Here is a 23529-nt window from a genome sequence, read left to right on the forward strand (position 1 = left end):
TGAGCATGCCTTTTGTATGCTGAAGAGAAAACTGAAGGGAACTAGCCCCCAAAACAAGCATAAGCTAAAGATGGCTGCAATACAGGCCTGGCAGAGCATCACCAGAGAAGGTACCCAGCAACTGGTGATATCCATGAATCGCAGGCTTCAAGCAGTCATTGCATGCAAAGGATATGTAACAAAATACTAAACATTACTACTTTCATTTATGACATTGCGGTGTCCCAGACGTTATGGTGCCCTGAAATGGGGGGGACTATGTATAAACATTGCAGTAATTTCTACATGGTGAAACCAAAATGTATAAAAATGGTCTTTATTAAAATCTGACAATGTGCACTTTAACCACAAGTGATTTTTTTCTATTACAAATCACAAATTGTGGAGTACTGAGGCAAATAAATAAATGATGGGTCTTTGTCCCAAACATTATGGAGGGCACTGTACAATAAGCTTAATGGATATCAGAGAGTACATTGAGGATTGTGGAGGGACTGTGGTTAATGCTGTTGAACTGCAGTGATGGATTATCAGTGACATCTGCCCAGCCTGAAGGAATTTGAACCCTGCATGTTGCTGTTCAGGTCAGATTACACAGTGTTTATTCCTGGGAAAATAGGCAACAGTTGAGACATACATTTTTTGCCTCGGGAGCTCAGAATACACGAACGGCAGCTCAGAAACTCGGGCCATAACCCTTGCAGTTTTGTTGCAGGATCTCCAAAGCAGAGATGCACATTGAAGCATCCTGTGCAGTGCTGGCCATTTTTCCTCTGGCCAGAACTTCCCACAGTGAGTTAGTGCTTCAGTGTTACTTTACGTCTTGGTAACTATGTGTACTTTATTTTGTGAATGCTTGTCACCTTAATCTGTCAAATGCATGCAGGAGACATAAAAATGTATTTACCAACCCCTCTCTCGAACAACCCCCTCCATCTTAGCTGTTATTAGTAGGATTTAAACATTCTATAATACTTAATCAGAATGAAATTCCTTTAAGAAAAGAATGATTAAACCAAATTGGTCCGAATAAAATTCTTTACCATTTCTTTTAGCATGCAATATTTCACTTCCATATACTTAAAACAAACAGATGCTAGAAAAGTAACAGGATAAAAAACTGTTAATTGACAATTCACAGACAATTCATTAGGTAGCTCTTATTTTGGGGTGAAACATTTGTCCATTCATCACAATCCAATATAGTTTAGCTACATGTATGATTGTGGCTTTTTTGGCTTTAAGAGGTGTCTGCAGGTCAAATGATGAACAATCACCTGGAGGAACTCGACAAGGTGAGTAACATCTATGGGGGGTTGGGAGACGGGGGAAGGAATTGTCAACGTTTCAGGTTGAGACACTGCATCAGGACTGAGAGTGGGAAGGGAAGGTAGCCGGTGTGAAGAAGGGGAGATGGGGGCTAATAGGTAACAGGTGGACCAATGAGAATGGTAGGTAGATGGAGCCAGGCTGGGGGGTGGATCTGGTGAGTCAAACAGTTGCCAGTCATGGTAGACCCTGATTTAAGAGCATTTATGGCGTGCATGAAATAAGGCAATTCGAATGTTCGATTCACCATCTTGACACGTTCAGTTGTCATTTGGAACATTATTTGATCACCCTGGTGTCTCCCTTCTGATTATAAACTATGAAGACAAGGAACATAAACAGAATCCTTTCAATCTAAAAGGAAATAGCTGGCAATACCATCCAGATGGTAATCACAAATTAGTCATATCAACTGAAAAAGGGCAAATCTTTCAACAAGTCGGTGCCCTTTACAGGATTTGGTGGCAACATTTTATTTCAACATCTCCATCAGCAGGACAGCACTGAGGTGTTTCACTGACACTGTTTCATGACCTGACGGCTTCAAAAGAGCCATGGGAATTTTATGTATAAACTCTGTTGGGATATTTCCATCAAGTTAGATGTGTTTTAGTATCCCACTCTCTCACTGTTTTATTCAGCACAGTTTGTTGTTCTGTCTTATATTTGCACCACCTGCTTCTTGCAAGTGTGATGGAATGTGGAATTTATGTTCTGCTATGAACAGACTGCAATTTGCTCTTGACCTTCCTGTCAGTCGTGCTCCATTTTCACTGCTGTCCCCTCAAGCTCTCCACCTTGGGAGAACTTGTTCTACAAGAACGTTTGCAGTGGTGAGCACATTGGGCAATGTTTCAGAGTAATACCTACTTCAGAAACCAATGTAAGGTGTCTTACATTCAGCAGTCCACTATGGGAAAATAGTGCTCCATTGGTATAGGACTGGAGATGGGGAGGAGTCTACAGAACCCTCCCCTGATTCTTGTCCCCAAATAGCAGTTCAAATTGTTTCTATTGAGAAAGCTCTTGTGTCAGAATAAATAAATTAATTAATTATATTATTATTTATGTTTAGTGTTTTCTGAGTCATTCATAACTGTCACTGTATGTCATGTTGTTACTTGTGGGTGGAGCACCAAGGCAAATTCCTTGTATGTGAATACTTGGCCAATAAACTTTCTTACTTTCTTACTTACTTACTTACTTTCTTACTTACTTACTTACTTACTTACTTACTTACTTACTTACTTACTTACTTACTTACTTACTTACTTACTTACTTACTTACTTACTTACTTACTTACTTACTTACTTACTTACTTACTTACTTACTTACTTACTTACTTACTTACTTACTTACTTACTTACTTACTTACTTACTTACTTACTTACTATCCACACCAGCCGTAAAAGCTAAATACTACTCGTGAAAGCACAGAGATGTTTTCTCAGTCTCCAGTTTCATAGGGCACAGAATTTTATCAGAAATTGCAGTAAACATGGTTTTAACAATAACATTCACCATTGACAATGCTGCAAAAATTATTTGAGAGACTATTGGTGAAGACAAGGGTGGGGAAAGGATTATAACAGTACTATGAGTTGATTGCAGGCTTCTGATTGTGACTTCAGGAATGGAAAGCCAAGGATCCATGAACCTGTACTCATCAATGATACAGCGTCAGAGAGAGTCAATGTCTTCAAGTTCCAGGGCATGCACATGTCTGATGATCTGTCCTGGGCCCAGCACAATGAGGCAATCACAAAGAAAGCTCATCAATACGTCTACTTCATAGAAACATAGAAAATAGGTGCAGTAGCAGGCCATTCGGCCCTTCGAGCCAGCGTCACCACTTAAAATGATCATGGCTGATCATCCTCAATCAGTACCCCGTTCCTACTTTTGCCCCATATCCCTTGATTCCGTTAGCCCTGAGAGCTATATCTAACTCTCTCTTGAAAACATCCAGTGAATTGGCCTCCACTGGCAGAGAATTCCACAAATTCACAACTCTCTGGGTGAAAAGGTTTTTCCTCATCTCAGTCCTAAATGGCCTACCCCTTATTCTTAAACTGTGACCCCCTGGTTCAGCACCCCCGAGAACACTTTCCCAGAAGTATGAGGAGATTCAGCTCTCGTCAAATAGTCTGTTGAATGTATACAACTATGCAATGGAGAGCACACTGACTGGTCGTCTCATGGCCTGATTTCGTAACGTGAACACCCACGAAAGAAGGAGGTGGCAGAGATTTCCCTGTGCATCATGGGTATTGAACTCTCCACTAAAGGATCTACTTTAAGAATGCATCTTATATCATCAAAGACCACACTACTCTGAGCACACGCTCATCTTGCTACTATCAGGAAGAATGTACAGGAGCCCGAGAGCCGTTACCTCCAGGTTCACGAACAGCTTCTTCCCATCAACTATCAGTCACTGAATCAACATGAACTGCTCTATCCTACCCACAACCCTACCTCAGCAACGACCTACTATGGACTGTGCTTAAGGTTGCACAATGCACTTGCACTTAAATGGTTTGATTATCTTGTTTCAGTGATAATTTATTGTATATTAATTTGTGGTGTTGTTACATTAATGTGCCTGTAAAGCTGCAGCGAATAAGAACTGCTCCTGTTCCAATATTATGACAATGAAACGCTCCTGACATTGGACTCGGCTAGCAAGGGAGAAGTGGACAAATGCACTAAGGAGAGACGGGAGAGGCTGGTTTTAATTGGAATCTTTCATTCTCATGTAGAATAGGAATAACAGAGCAGCCAGATCAGAAAAGTGTAAACATTTGGTGTGCGCATGAGTTTGTTTTCTGGAGCAGTTGATTGGAAAGATGTGCAGGCTATGATAGACACTGGAGTTTCTTGTCACACATTGTCATCATCTCTGATGTGCTGAAGATAGACACAAAAAGCTGGAGTAACTCAGCAGGATTCTTGTCTCGACCTCGACATACGTTTCTATGATAAGGGACGATCAGCCACGATCACAATGAATGGCGGTGCAGGCTCGAAGGGACGAATGGCCTCCTCCTGCACCTATTTTCGATGTTTCTATGAAATGTCATCCATTCCTTCTCTCCAGAGATGCTGCCTGTTCTGCTGAGTTACTCCAGTTTTTTGTGTCTATCTTGGTTTAAACCAGCATCTGCAGTTCCTTCTTACACATTTCTGGGTGAGCTTTCAGTACTGTCAACTACTCCAGTATGCTGTCATCTGCTCAGATCAGTTCTATGGACACAAAGCAGAGCAAATCCAACCCAGGAGGTGGAGTATGTGTTCAGCATGGAGCTCACCAATAACTTACTCACACTTGCATTGTTTGGGTTCCATCAAGGCCAATCTTCAAGGGACCTTGGTCCAAATAATGAATGCAATCGGTAATGCAAGAGGTAAGGCAAGAGTGACCAACCACCACCTCCACTTACATCAGGTCACAGGTGTGGCAGCAAGGGTACTTTGATTGATGTCACAGGGGCATAAAATTGATGTCAGAACGAACATTTTCAAATCCTAATTTGAGGAAGGATATTCTTGCTAATGAGGGAGTGCAGCGTAGGTTCACGAGGTTAATTCCTGAGATGGCGGGACTATAATATGATGAAAGAATGGAGCTACTGGGCTTGTACTCACAGGAATTTAGATGGATGAGAATGAATCCTATAGAAACATATAAAATTATTAAAGGATTGGACACGCTAGATGCAGGAAACATGTTCCCGATGTTGGGGGAGTCCAGAACCAGGGGCCACAGTTTAGTAATAAGGGGTAGGCCATTTAGAACTGAAATGAGGAAAAAATTCTCCCACAGAGAGTTGTGAATTTGTGGAATTCTCTGCCACAGAAGGCAGTGGATGCATTTAAAAGAGAGTTAGATAGAGCTCTAGGGGCTAGCGGAATCAAGGGATACAGGGAGAAGGCAGGAACTGGGTACTGATTGTGGCTGATCGGCCATGGTCTCATTGAATGGAGGTGCTGACTCAAAGGGCCGAATGGCGTACTCCTGCACCTTTTTTCTATGTTTCTAAAAGTACAATAACTGCCCATTTAATTAGCACTCCTCTCATTACCTTAAAATTTCCCTTCACTGTAGTCCCAAGATAGAATGCCATTCACGATCAGCATCCTCTCCTGAAGCAGCACCCCAGTATTGAGGCCTTGGTGAACTCTGGTGAACTCTGGCAGCAGGGGACATTGCTTACATCTAAAAACTGGAACATGCCAGGAAAAATACAGCAGATTTTTATTCCAGCACTTTCTGTTTTTATTTGAGATTTCCAGCATATGCAGTTGTTTTTATTTCCAACTTTGTTCACATGTCTGACACATTTAGGGTTGCCAACTTTCTCACTCCCAAATAAGGGACCAAAAGTTGAAATAAGGGACAAATTCCCGACGGCAATTCGTTGACTGACTCGGCCGTGGCTGGGTGAATGATGAGTTGGCACGGGTGCTGGACTGCACACAAAGCCCAGCCGGCGGGCCAGCTGAGGAGTTTTGGCCTGGGTGCCGGACTTTGCGCGCAATGTCACTCGCAAAGTCCAGCATCACATCCAACTCATGAACCGACAATCGGCCATGAGAATGAGCGGTTTAGGTGTAGGCGGTCAGCGAAAGTCCGAAGGTCGGACAACTGACCGGGCTGCCGACCAATGGGGCAGCGGGTGAGGCGCTGCTGCTGCACTCCATGGGATGTAGTACCTCGGGACAGGTGAGGTGGGGCCGGACGCAGTGCTCCTACCCGACAGTCCCCTCGACGCGAATAGTAGCAGTCAAATACGGGACAAGGGCGGTCCCGTATGGGACAAACCAATTTAGCCCAATATACGGGATGTCCCGGCTAATACGGGACAGTTGACAACCCTCGACACATTCCAAGCTTCATTGTGGTAAGAGATTGTGAGGCAGATAGAGATGTTTTCAAAGCCTTTGTGATGAAGTGTAACTGCCTCACCAAGCTATGGGAATCCCTGGGGTGCAATGATCAAAATGTAGTGGAGTGGTGTCAAGGATGTGGACTCCATTTTTTCAGGAGTGACCTTAAATCCAGCGGAAATGGTGTTGAGGAAGAAGAAAGAGGAAAAGACAACGAGGACAGCAGTGAATAAGCAAGTGAAGAATGCTCTCCCACACTCCAAGGCTTCCTTGACAACACTGTCCCATCATCCTCAGCCACTTCAAAGGATGAGGGCTTCAGGCAGACAGAAATGCCGTAACACATATTCCTGAGTTGGAAAATGCCATTCCTCATCAACACTGGGTCCAAATCCTGGAACTTTCTTCCCAACAGCACATTGAGAGTTTTTTCAGTGAGCTTAGCTTTTCAAAAAGGTGGCTCAGCATCACCATCTCAAGGGCAATTTGACATCATTGATGGCCATTCCCGATTCTGACTGACGTTCTCCGACGTGAAACACTAATTCTGGTTCTCTCTGCTCAGTTGCTGCCCAACCTGCTGAGTGTTTCCAGCATTTTCTTTTTATTACACTTTCCATTTTTGAGTAAACATAATGTGAATTCTAATCACTCACATCCTAGAAGTAGTAGTTTACTTTAAAAATCCTCAGAATGTAGTGACCACAGACTTTATAAATTGCTCATAACTTAAACCTTGGATCCTTGACAGTATTCTGGTGACTCTGTGTACATTCCTTCAAGACTGGTATGTTCTTTCTGGAATGGGATGCAAAGAGGTATACAGAGTGTTCCTGATGAGCTCCAAATGATTAAGATGAGGAGCATTCAATTGGTTTAGTGTGATACTTTTTGAACAAATTTCATTTTAATACTCCCCTGTAGACCCAAAAAAATCTCTGCCTGAGTATGTTTAATGATTCGTCTCCACAGGCTTGACAACGGCAATTCTAAAGACTCAATTCTCAAGAGAAATCCCTCCTTGTTTCTGTTTACAATATGCAGCCCCTTACTTTGAAACTGGTGCCCCCCTTATAGAAGGGGGTTAGGGCAGAGATATAGATCAGCCATGATAGAATGGTGGAGTAGACTTGATGGGCCGAATGGCCTAATTCTACTCCTATTCCTTATGACCCTCAGTTCTAAACACTCTCACCGGGGGGGGAAATCCCACAGCTTCCGCAAAGAACTTGCACCGTACATCTCAATAGACAATAGATAATAGGTGCAGGAGTAGGCTATTCGGCCCATCATGACGGCATTGCCATTAAATGTGATCATGGCTGATCATCCACAATCAGTATCCCGTTCCTGACTTCTCCCCAACTCCCTTACTCCGCTATCTTCAAGAGCCCTATCGAGCTCTCTCTTGAAAGTATCCAGAGAACCGGCCTCCACCGCCTTCTGAGGCAGAGAATTCCACAGACTCACAACTCTCTGTGTGAAAAAATGTTTCCTCATCTCCATTCTAAATGGCTTATCCCTTATTCTTAAACTGTAGCCCCTGGTTTTATAGCTAAAATAAAACAATTCCTCCACTTTGATGACCTCGAAAAGATCATCCACACATTTATCTCCTCCCGCCTAGATTACTGCAACTCTCTTTACACTGGCATCAGCCAATCTTCTTTGTCCCGCCTGCAACTGGTCCAAAATGCCGCAGCGAGACTCCTGACGGGCACCCGAAAAAGGGACCACATCACCCCGATCCTGGCCTCTCTCCACTGGCTCCCTGTGCGGTTCCGTATACATTTCAAGACCCTCCTCTATGTCTACAAAGCCCTCAATGGGCTTGCCCCCTCCTACATTAAAAGTCTTCTCACCCACCACTCCACCTCCAGGTCCCTCAGATCGGCCGACTTGGGGCTGCTGAATATCCCGCGGTCTAGGCATAAGCTTAGGGGCGACCGCGCCTTTGCGGTTGCAGCTCCTAGACTGTGGAACAGCATCCCCCTTCCCATCAGAACTGCCCCCTCCATCGACTCCTTTAAGTCAAGACTAAAATCTTATCTATACTCCCAAGCCTTTCCTGACGTCCACTGAGCGAGGGCTATATGTATATATGTATGTAGTTTGTATGTTTATACTATTCTTGTAACAAATGTAAAGCACTTTGGCCAACGAGAGTTGTTTTTTTAAATGTGCTATATAAATAAATGTGACTTGATGACTTGACTTGGTTCTGGACTCCCCCAACATCAGGAACATGTTTCCTGCTTCTGGCGTGTCCAAACCCTTAATAATCCCCTGTCATCCTTCTAAATTCCAGAGTATACAAGCCCAGCCGCTCCATTCTATCAGCATATGACAGTCCTTTAAACTTTGCCCCTCTCACCTTAAAGTCATGCCCTCCAGTATTTGATTTTTCCATCCTGGGAATAAGGCTTTGACTGTCTATACCTTGCATAATTTCATATGCTTCTATCAAGTCACCCACAACCTCTGGCATTCCAGTGGAAACAAGTCAGTCAGTCTATCATAAATCCCACTTTCTTTTTTACCCCCTGTCAAACTTTATTGAATGCCTTCTGGATTTATAAGTACTTGCTTAAACATTTCAATATGATCAGATAGATGCAATAACCTTCATGCATTTATGTTGGCTCTTTTAAATGAGCTCAAATTTCGCTTAAGTGCTCTGTCTCTCTTATCCTTAATTATAGATTCAAATAACATTTCTGGAACTGATGTTAGGTTAAGTTTCATGAATGTTCTTGCAGAAAGGGACAGAGAATCCTTCTTCAAATATTGTTATATTTCTAATTTTCATTCTAAAGGGACAGTTCCTAAAGCAAGAGAACTTTGGAGGATAACCAAAGCCCCTACTCCCCACAGTCCTAAGGTCCACCTTGTGAGCTGAGCAGTTTGGTCTCAGGGAAAAGTGTCATACATGAGAGAATTGAGAGGCAAAGTCCACATTTTATCCCTGAGACCCACTTGGATCTGAGGTGCCTTTGGACAGAGAAAAACTCAGACATGCGTGGTGACATATAGCAACACATATCGACACCCCTCCCACAACTACTGAGTCACACTTCCGCCTCCATGTCTCACACCTCTAATTGCTGACCCTCATCACAACTTATCCCCAGCCTCTCTAGTAACCTTCCAACTTGAACTGTCCCAGTATTCACACCCTCGCCTCCCAACCCTCGCTGATTCCAGCCACTGCCCCTTAAAATCAAAAACACCACAAATTGTCTACTGATGGCTCCTTTCAATTTCTAGGCAAGTGTCTTTAGCTGGAAATTCCATCTTCTCGAGTTAATTGGTTGTACTGCAATAAAAATGTAGAGTTCCATGAATACTATTTTCACCAGTTCTTGAGAAGCGCTCTAGGCTTGATCCTGTATCAGATTAACATAGCGTCCATGTAGATCGGTTTGCTGTGAGACCATCTGTAAAGAAATAAAAGAAGTAACATAATAAAAGAAACATTCATTCATAAAACAAAGCAACTACAAGAGGGACAGGATTTAATATGAGCCTGAAGGCCAACTTTTTCACTCAGAAGGTGGTGGGTATATGCATTGAGCTGCTAGAAGAGGTATTTGAGGCAGGTACTGTAACAGAATTTAAAAGACAATTGGACAGGTACATGGAAAGGAAAGGTTTGGAGGTAAATGGGTGAAATACAGGTAAATGGGACTAGCTTAGATGGGACATTTTGGTCGGCATGGATGAGTTGGACCAAAGGGCCAGTTTCTGTGCTGGATGAATCTAAGCAAACACATTTCCTTCTCCCACTTGCCAAAATAAGAGAAGAGAAAAGATAGCTAAGAAGCACGAAGAACGGTAGTGAAATCAAATGCAGCTACCCGCCCTTTTCAAAGAGGAACAGTTTTGCATGCGCAAACATTCAGTGTTGATCCTATCACTTTCATTGCAGCTGTGTTAGGTTAACATTGCCCACCCCCCCCCCCCCCCCCCCCCCCCCCCCCCCCCCCCCCCCCCCCCCCCACCCCCCCCCCCCCATGAGTTGACTCTCATCTGCAAGATGTGTACTTAAACACAGGTCAGACTAACCTAAAGCCACTGTACTACGTAGCATCTTCATCCCAGTTCTGAGTAGATAGATTTCCATGAAAGTACACTGAATGATATAATGGGTAATTTGGAAGTCTTCTGGTACAGATGTGGGGCAGAGCAGTGGGAGCTTCATTGTCCATCTGAATGTGCAATATTCGACCTGGGAGTGCTTAAAAGTCAGCACAAAGTGTGAGGAGGATAAATATGCCAGTGCTCTAACAGTGCTATCCATAATGAGTTGTGTCAACAGCTAGACCCTGGCAGGGAACAATTGTCATATCAATGAGATATTTCAAGAGCCAATGAGCCGAACCGTATGATGTTCATGGCTTTTCACGTATGCACTTTACCGTTTGGAGAATGCACATACAATTCTGCGGTGGTGCTGTGGGAAAACATTGGGCTTGTAAAAGCAACTTGTAAAATAATTCCCATTCCACCTCTCAACTACGCTTTCATTGATGATTCAGTGGTGGAGAGAATTAGCTTTCAAATTCTTGGGAGTTAACATCCCGGATGACGTGTCTCAGTCTCAGCAAACAGATGTAATCATGAAGATGATGCACCAATACAGTTCCTGTCTTAGAAGTTCAAAAGGATTTGACATGTCACCTAACACTCTATCAAACTTCTGCAGATGTACTGTAAAAACTATCCTGACTGGTTGCCTCATGGCCTGTTATCGCAGTTCCAATGCACTGGAGCGCGTGAAGCAGCAGAGAATGGTGGACTCAGCCGGTACATCATGGGCACAGCCCTTCCCTCAATCAAAAGCATCCACCAAGAGGCACTGATTCAAGAAAATAGCATCTATCATTAAGGATCGTCACCATCTGGATCATGCCCTCTTCTTGCTGTTACTATGGGAAAGAGGTACACAAGCTTGAAGTCCCACACCACAACTAGTTGCAGGAACAGCAACCTCCCTACAACCATCAGGTTCTTGAACCAACCTGCACAGCCCTAATCCTACCATTGCAACAAAACAATATAGACCACATGGTGCACGGCCATGGACTGGTTTTCTAATTGTGATTTGAAATCATTTTCTACTCACGGGCTTGTCGAATTTATGAGTAATTTATGTATAATGTATGTTTTGTGTGTTGTCTGAATTTATGTGCCTTCGATGCTGATGCAAGTAAGATTTTCATTGTACATGCATCCAACCGCCAATAACAATAAAGCTGATTTGACGACTTCCTTCTAGAATTCTATTACTGGGTATCTGTATTTAGGTGTTCAGCATATTCATTTTCATCTCCACGTTTATTTTTCCTCTTTATTTTTACTACCAGGCTCTCAACCTCCAGGGACGGCTGAGGTTCCTCCATGGACAGAACAGGAAGGCTGAGGACGGAACTCCCATCCCACCGCAACTGGCTCTCTTTGCCCTGGCCTCTCCCCTCCAGTCCTCCTCCATCCTGGAGGTGCGGACCAAGAACATGATCTTCAGAACCAAACACAAGTTAGACTTCACACCACTTGCCTGTGATGCCAAGTAAGAACCTGGGGAGAAAGGTGAAAGGAACCTTTAGTACAAAGAAGTATAGATTTTTTGGGGTGGACCAGGAATGGAATTTAATTGAGGGATTGAACATTTGAATCAAATTCCCAGCTTCAGTTACTGGGTCCAGTCTTTCAGAGCATTTGTGTGGGCTTTCATATGTATTTAGTTAAGATTTACTTAGTCAAGGTTTGCTACAGGTGAATCCAGACAACATTTCACTGATGGCAGATTACAGAAGACCAATGTGGGCTATTAGTCAGGCTATTCTGCTGATTCAGGCTGTGGCCGATACAAAAATAGGTGGAGGAGCCAGTAGTGTGGTGGAAGCAGGAAGACTTGGATATATTAGGTTAGGAGAGTGGGCAAACAAGTGGCAGATGGAATACACAAAGCAAAGTGTGTGGCCATGTACTTTGAGAGTAGGAATAAAGGCGTAAACTATTTTCTAAATAGTGAGTGGATTCAGAAATCAGAGGTGCAAAGGGAATTGAGATACAGGATTCCTAAAAGGTTAATTTGCAATTTGAAATGGTAGTAAGGAAGGCTATTCCTGCCACCCTTTCACAAATATATTGGGTTTAAGCATAATTATCCATATTACTGCTCTAGCAGAGGAACAACAATCTCAGCACTTTTTAATTTCTTTAGCCAAAGAAACACACTGTGCAACTGAAGATTTTGAACCCCTCCCTTGTTCTTTGTTTCAGAGGGAAGATTGTTCTGGGATACACAGAGGCTGAACTCCGGGCACGAGGGACCGGATACCAGTTCATCCATGCAGCTGATATGTTGCATTGTGCGGAAAATCACGTCCGGAGTAAGTGCCTCAGACTCTGCCTTTGCCTTAATGTTCCTCCCAGCTGCCTTGGTTCACTCACTGACCTGTCAAACCTTTCCCAGCTATAGCAGAAGCACTGAATAATATATCAGCTCAGGTAAATTACAGAAGGCCCACAGCGGGTTGTTGGATTAAAAGATGGTCACCGAACTATGAGTGCCATGCCCTCCACCGAACCTTGCACATCAGCGTTCAAACTATGCCCATTTTGTTTATTGGTTTTCTTTCTGTATAGATTATAAAGGCACAAGTAAACACAGATTTGCAATGTAGGCAAATAGAATGGTCCCAGTGCAACTGCGAAGTATTGTCGAAGCAATGAGCTAAAGATAGACACAAAGTACTGGAGTAACTCAGTGGGTCAGGCAACTTATCTGGTGAAAATGGAAAAGTGATGTTTTGGGTCCAGACTCTTGTTCAGACTGGGTTCAGTTGACCGAAGGAATATGGCCTGGTGGTAAAAATAAAGAGGAAAAATAAACGTGGAGATGAAAATGAATATGCTGAACACCTAAGTACTGATTCCCATTAATAGAATTCTAGAAGGAAGTGAAGTCAAAACAACTTTATTGTTATTGTCAGTTAAGTGCATGTACAATGAAAATCTTGCTTGCATCAGCAGAGCAGGCACATAGATTCAGACAGCACACAGAACATACATGGCATATTAGATGCTTTCTATTGAAGTCTGAAGAAGGGTCCTGACTCATAACATCACCTATACTTTTTCTCCAGAGATGTCTGACCCGCTGGATTATTTCAGCACTTTGTGTCTATCTGCACAGAAAAGTTTTGTTTTGCCTGCTATCCAGTCAAATCATACCATACATGAGTACATCAGGTACACCTTAGATTGTTCACCTGCTGATTCCTCTATCCATGCATGGTTACCCTTCAGGCCTGGACCTTTTGGGTGATCTTCTGAAAATCAGTAATAAGGTCATGTCATAAGTGATAGGAGTAGAATTAGGGCATTCAGTCCATCAACACTACTACGATATTCAATCATGGCTGATCTATCTCTCCCTCTTAACCTCGTTCTCCTGCTTTCTTCCCATAACCTCTGACACCTGTACTAATTTGTACCTTAAAAATATCCATTGACTTGACCTCCACAGCCTTCTGTGGCGAAGAATTCTACAGATTCACCACCCTCTGACTAAATAAATTGCTCCACATCTCCTTCCGAAAAGACCGTCCTTTAATTTTGAGGCTATGACCTCCAGTCCTAGAATCTCTAATGGAAAGATCCTCTCCACATCCAAGCCTTTCACTATTCTGTATGTTTCAATGAGGTCCCCCCCTCGTTCTTCTAAACTCCAGCGGGTACAGGCCCAGTGCCGACAAATACTCATGATAGGTTAACCTACTCATTCCTGGGATCAGTCATGTAAACCTCCTCCTGACCATCTCCAGAACCAGCACATCCTTCCTCAGATATGGTGCCCAAATTGCTCCCAGTATTCCAAATGCGGCCTTACCAGCGGTTTATAGAGCCTCAACATCACATCCCTGTTTTAGTATATAAGCACTCTGCGCTGAAGTCCAGAATGGAGGGTGGCGGAAGATCAGAAAGGTTGTGAGGGGCTGTTGTTTAATTTTATTTTTCACCAACCACCCAATTAATGGAGATGGCCATTATTGACACCTTGGTCTTTATGAAGTTGAATGAATCTCTGTGGACTGGAACAGAGGAGAAAGCCCACGTGGAGATGGCAGCCCCAGATAAAACAGGGTCTTTCTTGCAAGCAGGCAACAGGCTCAAAAGATGATGCAGCTGCTTTTATGGTTTTTGGAAATGTTCTTTCTGCCACAACAAAGATGTTTGCTTCAATGAATCTTGTTCAATAGTTCAATTGTTCAATAGTTCACTCCATGTGAGATCAGTTGAAAAACCTGGATATGAAATGACAGTCTGTTTCACCAAAACTGCTGGGAACAGTTCCACAGGAGCCTCACCCATTCACACATACACCAGAGCTATGGATTAGTGAAGAAATGGCATTTGGACTGCAATAGGATTCAGTGCAGCAAGGAGATTAAAGGGAGCCTGTCACACCATGTTACAGTTAACAGCATTATTACAGCAGGTTACATGCTCCATAAAATAGCCTGGCAAATCACACACACTACATTGGGATTTCATCGGTTCTAGAAGACGACACTTTTTGTCAAGGATGTTTACAGATAGGCATTAGATGCTGCCTTTATCATTGACATTGAAGTTTAAAAAAATGAGTTGTAATAAACACAGATGACATGCTTACGGTTTTTTTAATACATTAAGGAAGTCCCCCATGCAAAGATTACATTCTATGTAATTCAGCAATCCTGTGGAATTTGCTAATCCCACCAATTTGAGCCTCTGAAAGCACATCTGCTCAATTATTTTTCCCCCAACACTCCACCTCCAAAGCTGTTAACTGGGGTAGCTCATGTCTGTGATATGTCTACCAAAGTCACATTGTACCGGGGGGATTTGAAGAAAAAGGTTTCCCAAGATATTGTACTGTTGCCTGACCAATTCAACGTACTGAACAAAACTGACCCATTCCGGTTGGAGTCAGTTGGGGCTTGATGACAACAAACATTGCTGGTCAGCAGGTCAGGTGGCATCTGTGAAGAGAGAAACAGCCATTGTTGCAGGACAGGGAGTCTTTGTCAGAACTTAGTTCTGATGAAGGGTCACAGACCTGAAACTGATGTTTCTCTCTCCACAAATGCTGCTTGACTAGCTGAGCGTTTCCAATGTTTTCAGTTTTTATTTCAGATTTCCAGAGTCTGCAGTATTTTGTTTTTTTTATTCTGAGGGTTGTTGATTATTCTGAGCTGTTGCAAGCTGAATAGAGTTGTATCCTTTGAGTGGTAAAGGCACAATTTTGAAACCAATTCACGCTCGTGCAACGACCTAGTCTCCAGGTGGTTTCCCAATCGAGTTAGGTCAACGTGTCTGTATGTTTTTTGGCAGGATTGGCACTCGTAAGTGTCAATCATGTCAAAAAGTTGCAAGAATGTAAAGACCTCGTCAAAGAAGAGTTGTCGCCTGAGGGCTCGGACAGCACTGTGATGTTCGACACCAGTAACATCAGGGGAATGGGAATGGTTGCCTCATTCAATGTTGAAATAGGAGGAGACCATTCAGCCCTTCATTTTTTCTCCTACTTTCAGTAAGTTCATGGCTAATATTTTACCTCGGCGTCTTCCTGCACTGAGCCCATATTTGCTGATTCCCTTAATAGTCAAAGATCTAACAATGGCGGCCTGGAGTATATCAGCAACTGAGCCTCCACAACCCTCGTGGGTAGAAATACACAAAAACTCACTGCTCTCTTAACTAAAGACATTTCTTATCATCTTGGTCCGAAACGAACACTCTTTATATTGAGACTCATTGTTACAATACTGCAGCCAGGAAAATATCCTTCCTGCATCCACTCTCTTGTGGCTCAGAAGATTTTTAATGTTTCATTAAAATCATCTCTCATTCCTCCAAACTTTGGAGAGTACAGACCCAGTCCATGGAAGCTGTTACACCCTAATTATTGCGTCTTGTTACTTTCCTTTTCCTCATCGATGCCTTGCACTTGGCTGAATATTGAAAATGTTCTTAATCTTCAAATTTACTGCTCTTTTTGTCAACATCATAAACATATTCCTTTGATCTAATGCTATCTTAACCTCATGAAAGCCACACGTCTGCCACTTTTTCCTGTTGCAATTTTACACCTTAAAAGAATGTATATTTGTTGTAAACAATGTATTAATACTTTAAATATTAGCCACCGCTTGTTTACTGTCCTACCCTTTAACGTAATTTCCCGATCTAACTTGGCCAGCGCACGCATCATCTCTTTGAAGTTTGTTTTGTTGAGGCTTAAAGTTGAACTCTTTATTGAAATGCAAACCTTCTAGTACACTGACATCTGAGTAACCAGATTACACTGTTGGCTTAACATTTAGTTGAGATCATTGTATGAATTCATACTGCACAGATGCAGAATGTATTCACATTCTTACCATGCTGGCTGTTGGGTTAGTTCCATTCTTCAGCTCTCTCACCACTCTCTTAAAGTTCATGCTGGCAAATGGGCAATGCAACCAGAATTAAGTTAGAATCTTTATGGACTCTCGTCTGCCTCTCTGGTATGGATTGAGCCTGTGTCAGACTCTCCTTCCCCAGGCCCCTGTTGCATGTGTTTCCTTTGTTTCCCCTGGGCCCACACGGAGACTGGAAAATACAAGCTAGCAGTGCAAAAGGCGTGGTGGGAAAACCTTGTTAGCTGCAGAAACCAACGTCTTCAGACGATGTGGCGACAAGGAAAGGCGTGATTTCATTGCCCTTCTGCAGGAACGTACGGTCAAAGGTCAGAAGTCGTGTCTGACCCAAGGCGTTGTCCAATAGATGACATGGTGATGTGAAGATACTATCCATTGAGTCAGGGTCACCCATCTACAATAGTCAATGCTTGAATTAGTGACTGCACACTTTAAATAAAATCTATATTTATTGTACCTTATTATTTGCAGTAGAAACTCCACAGTGTTTCAAGACCAATGCATCACCTAGGCAGTACAATTGTTGTCAGAGTGTTGCAATCTATTTGCATCAACTGCAGATGTGAAGAACAATCAATTAGCTTCTTAGCAGTGAGTGGAGTACCACTGAGAAAATTCGAAACTCTTAATATGCGGCATTGAATTTTTTACATCCAACTGCAGTCAGAACAAATGTCTCGATTTAATATTTCCTCAGGAATGGTAGTGCAACTGGCGGTCAACTTAAGTCCCTACCCAAGTCCTGGAGCACCGACTGAATCCACAACTTTGAGAGGAGTGAACATTAGCTCTTAGTGAAGCTGGCATTTGGGAAGATGAAAGTCTGATGTTTCCCACAGGCTATTTTATTCAGATCTCATGAGATTCGAATTAGATCTTGAGCATCTGCTCAATGATGGCCTTAAATTTGGACGTGTAGCTCAATTTCCCTATTTCTTGACCAAATTAACATTGAGACTATTAAGAAATTGTCATTTTGCTTCTGGTTTTACACAAGCTGTTTGGAAGTTGTGCCCAGTTAGATCTTCAGGGTATTTCCAACCAGGATGCTAATTTCAATGTAACACAATCATCCTTTAAATCAAAGATCCTATAGCGGAGCAAGATGGATGACTCCTGCTAATTGCAAAAGGATGACGTGTAGTATGCAACGGAACGGAACGTAATCCATTTTCGTAACTGGACCCGACCCGACCCGACTCGCAGTGTAATCAACGTTGCGGGGGAACAGTTTATGTTAATAAATTAAAATTCTGAAAATGAGGAGAAGATTTTTAGCAAATACTTTTATTTTTACGAGAATGTTTCGTGTACCGTCTTCCGTCTCTGCACTATTATCCTATGGGATCTTTGGTGCGGAGACGGAAGCCGGTTACGGAAATGGGACCTTAAATTACCTATGAATCTGCCCATGACTGTACTACGTCTTTTTCGTCGAGTGGACCATCTAGGATCTTTGCTTTAAATCCCCTACAACTCATCGTTTTAATAGGTTACAGGGGAAATACCTTGTTAGTTAGTATTGGTTCAGTGCATGGTTGAACTGCAGGCAATGGTAGATTATTTATTTCTGATTTGCCATTTTCTAAAACTGACAGTGTTTGTATCCAAGATCAATATCTAATTTTGCTCTGGTCAAGACGTTGTCCTGCAGATTTAGTGGCGATTTCTCAAGCCAGGTGCAGAAGTGAACAGGAATGGTTAGATAGAATTTACTTTTAACGGACAGATGTCCACAAGAGTGTTTGCAAGTCTGTGATAAAACCAGGCAAGAAAGTCTTCATGTGGGAGGGATTCTACACATCACAGTGATGATTCAACTGAATATCCAGTCCCTGGCTCAACAGCAAAACGTTCCCCAGTCCTGTTCAAGAGATGTCATAAAGAGTAATGGGGCGATGGGGATATAGGAGTCATGGTTATGGTGGGTGCAGACATTGAATTAGTGCCCTGGCATTGTCCATCAGTTGGGAAAAGATCATCTTTTCTCCAGAACACGTGGTGTTTTGCTCATGGACCAATACAATCTAGATCCTGTGCTTAGCAGGTAATGCCCATATAGCTAAGTGACTCACCCTCTTAAAAATGGCGGCACAACATGGAGAGTTGTTACCTCACAGCGTAATATATCCAGGTTCAATCCTGACCTTGTTGATGTCTGTGTGGAGTCTGCAAGTTCACTCATGAGCACGTAGTTCCCTCGGGTACTACGGCTTGCTCCCACATCCGAGAGACATGTAGGTTAGAGGTGAATTGGTTGCTGTAAGCTCCCTAGTGTTAATGGGTAGGGACAGGTCATATGGCAAAGAAACAAGCTCTTCAGCCAAATTTGTCTGCTAACCGAGGTACCCACACTTGACCTATATCCCTCTGAACCGTGTCCAAATTGTCTTTAAATGTTGTTATTGGACCTGTCATTAGCAAATGGACACATGCAAAAGACTAGGCTATCGGGTAGTAAATAAGAGAAGGGGATTGCTCTGAGCACTGTCAGGACCTCGATGGGCTGAATGGCCTCCGCCTAAGTTGTGTGGTGGTATAATACAACGTCTGTAATCTGTCCAGTTGATTCATGTCCTCCAGCCTGTTAATCAGACCAAGAAAGCTCATTCATCGGCTCAGATGCCTGTGTTCACTCTGACTTTTCTTTCTCTTCCAGTGATTAAAACTGGCGAGAGTGGCCTGACTGTGTTCCGACTGCTGACCAAGAACAACTGCTGGGCCTGGGTGCAAGCAAATGCCAGGCTGGTATACAAGAATGGAAAGCCAGACTACATCATCGCAACACAGAGGCCTCTGGTGTGAGTGAGCGTGCGGATCAATCTGCGCTGTTCCCTTTCCTTTGTTACTGCTTCGCAATTCCCTCGCAGTTTTGATCTTCCTGGCAGGGAGTGTGCTGTGGACCCGTTCACTCTGTTTGTCTAACAAGCTGAGAGATGAATAAAGTAGTGAACGTGCCGATCACAGCGCAGGGTCGGTGCTTTTTGCTCTCCCCCAGTCTGGGTTCCAGCTGAGGCAGATTCTGACCTGATCTTGTGGGGCCATAGGGAAAGATGATGGAAAATTGGGACTGCGAGTCCCATTCCTCTGCTCCTAGTGGGTCTTCCCGCCTCTTGCATCGTCCACCACCCTCCAATCTGCACCATCTATTGGGTGGGCTTCACATTACCTGCAGATTTAATGACCCAATCCCTGCAAGGGGACTGGATGTCCATGTGAAGGCTTCTGTCCCTGAGTTCATCTTCAAGCATTTATCTGGTGAAACTATCTGCCTTGTCTGAGATGTTCCATGAAATTCCTTACACTGATCTACACAGACAGCATATGAGGTCAAATCAAATAGGATCACTGAAACTGCGAACCAGCAGTTCTATCAGCTGCACCATTTATGTTTTCCTCCTCTTCCCCCTCTCTCTAGTTAACAGTCAATGGACAACCAAGCCTTGTTATTGGTTGAAGTTTCTTCCTTCTGAAACTAGGAACTGTATTTAGTGTCCTTGGAGCTTTGAATCCAGAAATAAATCTAAGATAACCTTAGGAGATCCTAAAGTGCTCCAGTCAATTAAGTTTATTTTGCTTCATACATTACCATAGCGATATGTTTCATTTTAAGGCATCATCTCTTTTGTGGGAAACATGGTAACCATTTTTTGCACAAGAAGCTCCCCACAAACAGCAATGGCAATGATTTTTTTATTGTGTCATTTAAGAGATAATTATTGGCCAGAACACCCAGCTTATAATCTTTATATCCATTATGTGACAAATCTGTTGGTTTCTTATTTTGTGCTCCTACAGCGATGAGGAGGGAGGGGAGGAACTCCGTAAACGCGCCCAGCACCAGCCCTTCAACTTTGCCACTGGAGAGGCGCTGCTCTACCAGATAACCACCTCCTCAAATCCAGGGCACTCACATCTGCACCAGGCCAAGGGGAAGAGCAGCGGGGGGAGGAAGAACACCTCGGGCAAAATCGAGAAGCAGCAAAAATCGGTGGACCCCAGCTCGCTTCTGGGCGCCATGATGCAGCAGGACGAGTCTGTGTACGTCTGCCACCCGGCCTCCGAGCCCAGGTATCCTCTCAGCGGCGGCTCCTTCAGCGAAGCCGCTGACTCTGGGGACACTGCTGGGTGCAACTGGCAGCTGGTTCCTGGTGAAGCAGGACAGCCAGAGGGCAACGGGAGGACACTCGATCCCTTGCTGGCCACCTTGGACTCCCTCAACCTGGTGGCTGAGGACAACTGCTTGAACAGCGACTTGTTCAGTGCGCTCGAAAATCTCGGACTCGGGGCGGATGACTTGGAGCTCCTCCTGTTCGATGAGCGGATGGTGAGGGTGGAAACAGACCCTGACTACGTCCCCACGTTAAATGACATCATGACAAATGGTGAGATTTTGTCCTACATCCACGACTCGATGGTGACCAACAACGATCAGGAACTCTCAGGAAACGGGCAGCCATATCCTTTGTCGAACTTTCCCCAAGCTTCAAACATGGACCCCACAATCTCAGGGAAAGAATCTCTGTCTTCCTCCCAAGATGTTCTTCGACACCACCCTCCACTGCTGATGCAGCATCAAGCCCTGTCACAACCCCACCAGAACGATCAGCTTTGGAACCAACGCTCGTTGCCCTGCCATGCGCCCCGATCTCTAGGCGAACCCACGCCTCCGCTGCTGAAAGTGCGACTGCACACGGAGTGCCAGTTTGACCCGCCAACCACTGAGCAGGTTGTTGTCAATGGCGTGCATTCTCTCCATCTAGCAGACCCCCAGCCAAGGCATGGTCACCAGTGGAGAAACTATGTCTGCCCACCTACAGCTGTTGAGTCTGTTCCTTACAAGCTGGATCCCTTTCATGGCTATAGTATTGGACAAAATGTGGATTCCTTTCAGCAGCCTGTGCCATCGTCTCTTGCCCCCACTCAAGTTGGCCAGGAAATGGGTTACCCCATGGGTGGGACACCTTACGTGGAGTTAACAATGACCGGTGATAGTCAGTACCGCAGCTTCCTCACCAACTCCTCCACTTTTCAGGCTTTGTCACAGAAGCAGCCGGCACAAGTAACTCCACTCTGCCAGCACCCGCTGTCGAATCCTTCCACTGCCCACTTTGTAGAACATTGTCCAGAGCTACAGCCTACGGTGGACCTGTATGGATTGTTTCCACCATCCCTTGGTCAGGATGGGGCCCAAAAGGTAACAAATTCATGTTTCCATTTGGAGTTTGACTTAAGCTTCTCAGCGAATGTCTCTGAGGAAAATGGGTAGATGTTGCGAAACTGTTTCCACTGGCTGAAGAGCTCAAGCCATGAGGTTTTTAATTGCTAAGGTAGTGATTGTTAATTCTCTGGTCTGAAAGCCTGTGGATATTCTATCAATTAATGCATTCAAAGCTGAGATAGGGTGTGTAATAGAATATTAGCGGTGCAGGCTCGAAGGGCCGAATGGCCTACTCCCGCACCTATTTTCTATTAGTTGTGATGTGGATCAGCCCAATTGGCTCCGTGCTGGGTGAGCTCCCTTGTCTTTTTACACTGTTACCCAAATAATGATTTTGGATGGATGTGTGGACTACAAATTTCTACTGGATAGGGACTTGACTGCCTGGAAGACAGAGATAGTTAAGAGGGCCTGTGGAAAATCTGAAATGCGCTTACTAGTAATTGGAGGTGCCTGCAAATTATTGCAAAGAATTATTGGCAGCGGATAGCCTGTTGAATATAAGAGGAATCTGAGGCAACTACCAAGAGCTCGGTAAGTGGGACCTCGGGGAGAAGGGGATTGAACCCCTCTAGTGATTGTTGACATGTTCCTGTAATAAGGGTTATGCTGATGTTACTTGAGCTGAAATCCAGAGGAGTTCAATTCATGCCAGGTCTACTGGCAACTTCAATCCAGTTGATCATTTGAAGAAAATCTGGAAATCAGAAAACAATTGATTCCAGTCATAAAGTCTCACTGGGTTCCTAAGCCTCCTTCAGGGTAGGAGGTTTCCAGTGTTTATGTGACCCGGTCCACCTGAAGTGATGTGGGAAGCACAACTGCTTCGGATTGCTTCCTGCTGTTTAGGAATATTTAACTGCACATTCTAAGGGCAGGTTGAGTTGGGTGTAGATGTTGCCTTTTCAACAGGGCAGCTTAGTGGCGTAGCTGGTTGAGCCGCTGCCTCAGAATGCCAGCAAGTTGGGTCCAACCCTGACCTCGGGCGCTGTCAGTGTGCAGTTTGTGTGTTCTCTATGTGGCAGCGTGGGTTTCCCTGGGTGCTCTAGTTTCCTACCACCTCCCACAAACTTGCAGGTTAGTTGGTGGGCTAATCAGTTGCTTTAAATTCCACCTGACATGTAGGTGAGAGGAGGAATCAAGAGCCTAAATGATGGGTATATGGGAGGAATGAAACAGGATTAGTGCTGTATAGTGTTTGGAGCACCATAGACTCAATGAGCTGAAGGGCCTATTTCCATGTTATATTTCTATTTGACTCTTAGCACTCACATTAGTATTATCAGTTATCCATAAAACCCATGTGTTTTGCCTGCAGTATCAGGTTCTATTTAAGAACCATAGCCATTGGGGTAATAAAAACTATTTCCCAATAGAAGGTGCCTCAAATCAATGCTATATCTGCAGCTGTGCATTGTATATTGCTTCAAAGCCTCATTTGTAATGTGTGTGTTAATCAAGATTGAATCTCTGGGCAAGTAGGTGACTACCTTGGAGGTGGCTGAATGGAGCAGTCAGAATGTGACACAAAAGGCCCTAGTGGAGTTGTGGCGGAGAGTATGGTTTGAAGAGGAGAGCGAGCCTGATTCAGACTCGGAGCGAGGCTCTCCTGCACT

The 23529-nt window shown here is 43.9% G+C and overlaps 1 protein-coding gene across 1 annotated transcript in view; it reads left to right on the forward strand.

Annotated features, from left to right (window-relative positions):
* The window catches only part of LOC129698976 (aryl hydrocarbon receptor-like), a 114767-nt gene that overhangs the window by 86662 nt on the left and 4576 nt on the right, over window positions 1-23529 (forward strand). The window contains exons 7-10 of the mRNA XM_055638518.1: window positions 11587-11789; window positions 12506-12615; window positions 19352-19493; window positions 20491-21889. Coding sequence (XP_055494493.1) covers window positions 11587-11789; window positions 12506-12615; window positions 19352-19493; window positions 20491-21889 — 1854 coding nt within the window. The remainder of the gene's footprint in view (window positions 1-11586; window positions 11790-12505; window positions 12616-19351; window positions 19494-20490; window positions 21890-23529) is intronic.

This window comes from Leucoraja erinacea, chromosome 7 (genome assembly GCF_028641065.1).
Source record: "Leucoraja erinacea ecotype New England chromosome 7, Leri_hhj_1, whole genome shotgun sequence".
Classification (NCBI taxonomy): domain Eukaryota; kingdom Metazoa; phylum Chordata; class Chondrichthyes; order Rajiformes; family Rajidae; genus Leucoraja; species Leucoraja erinaceus.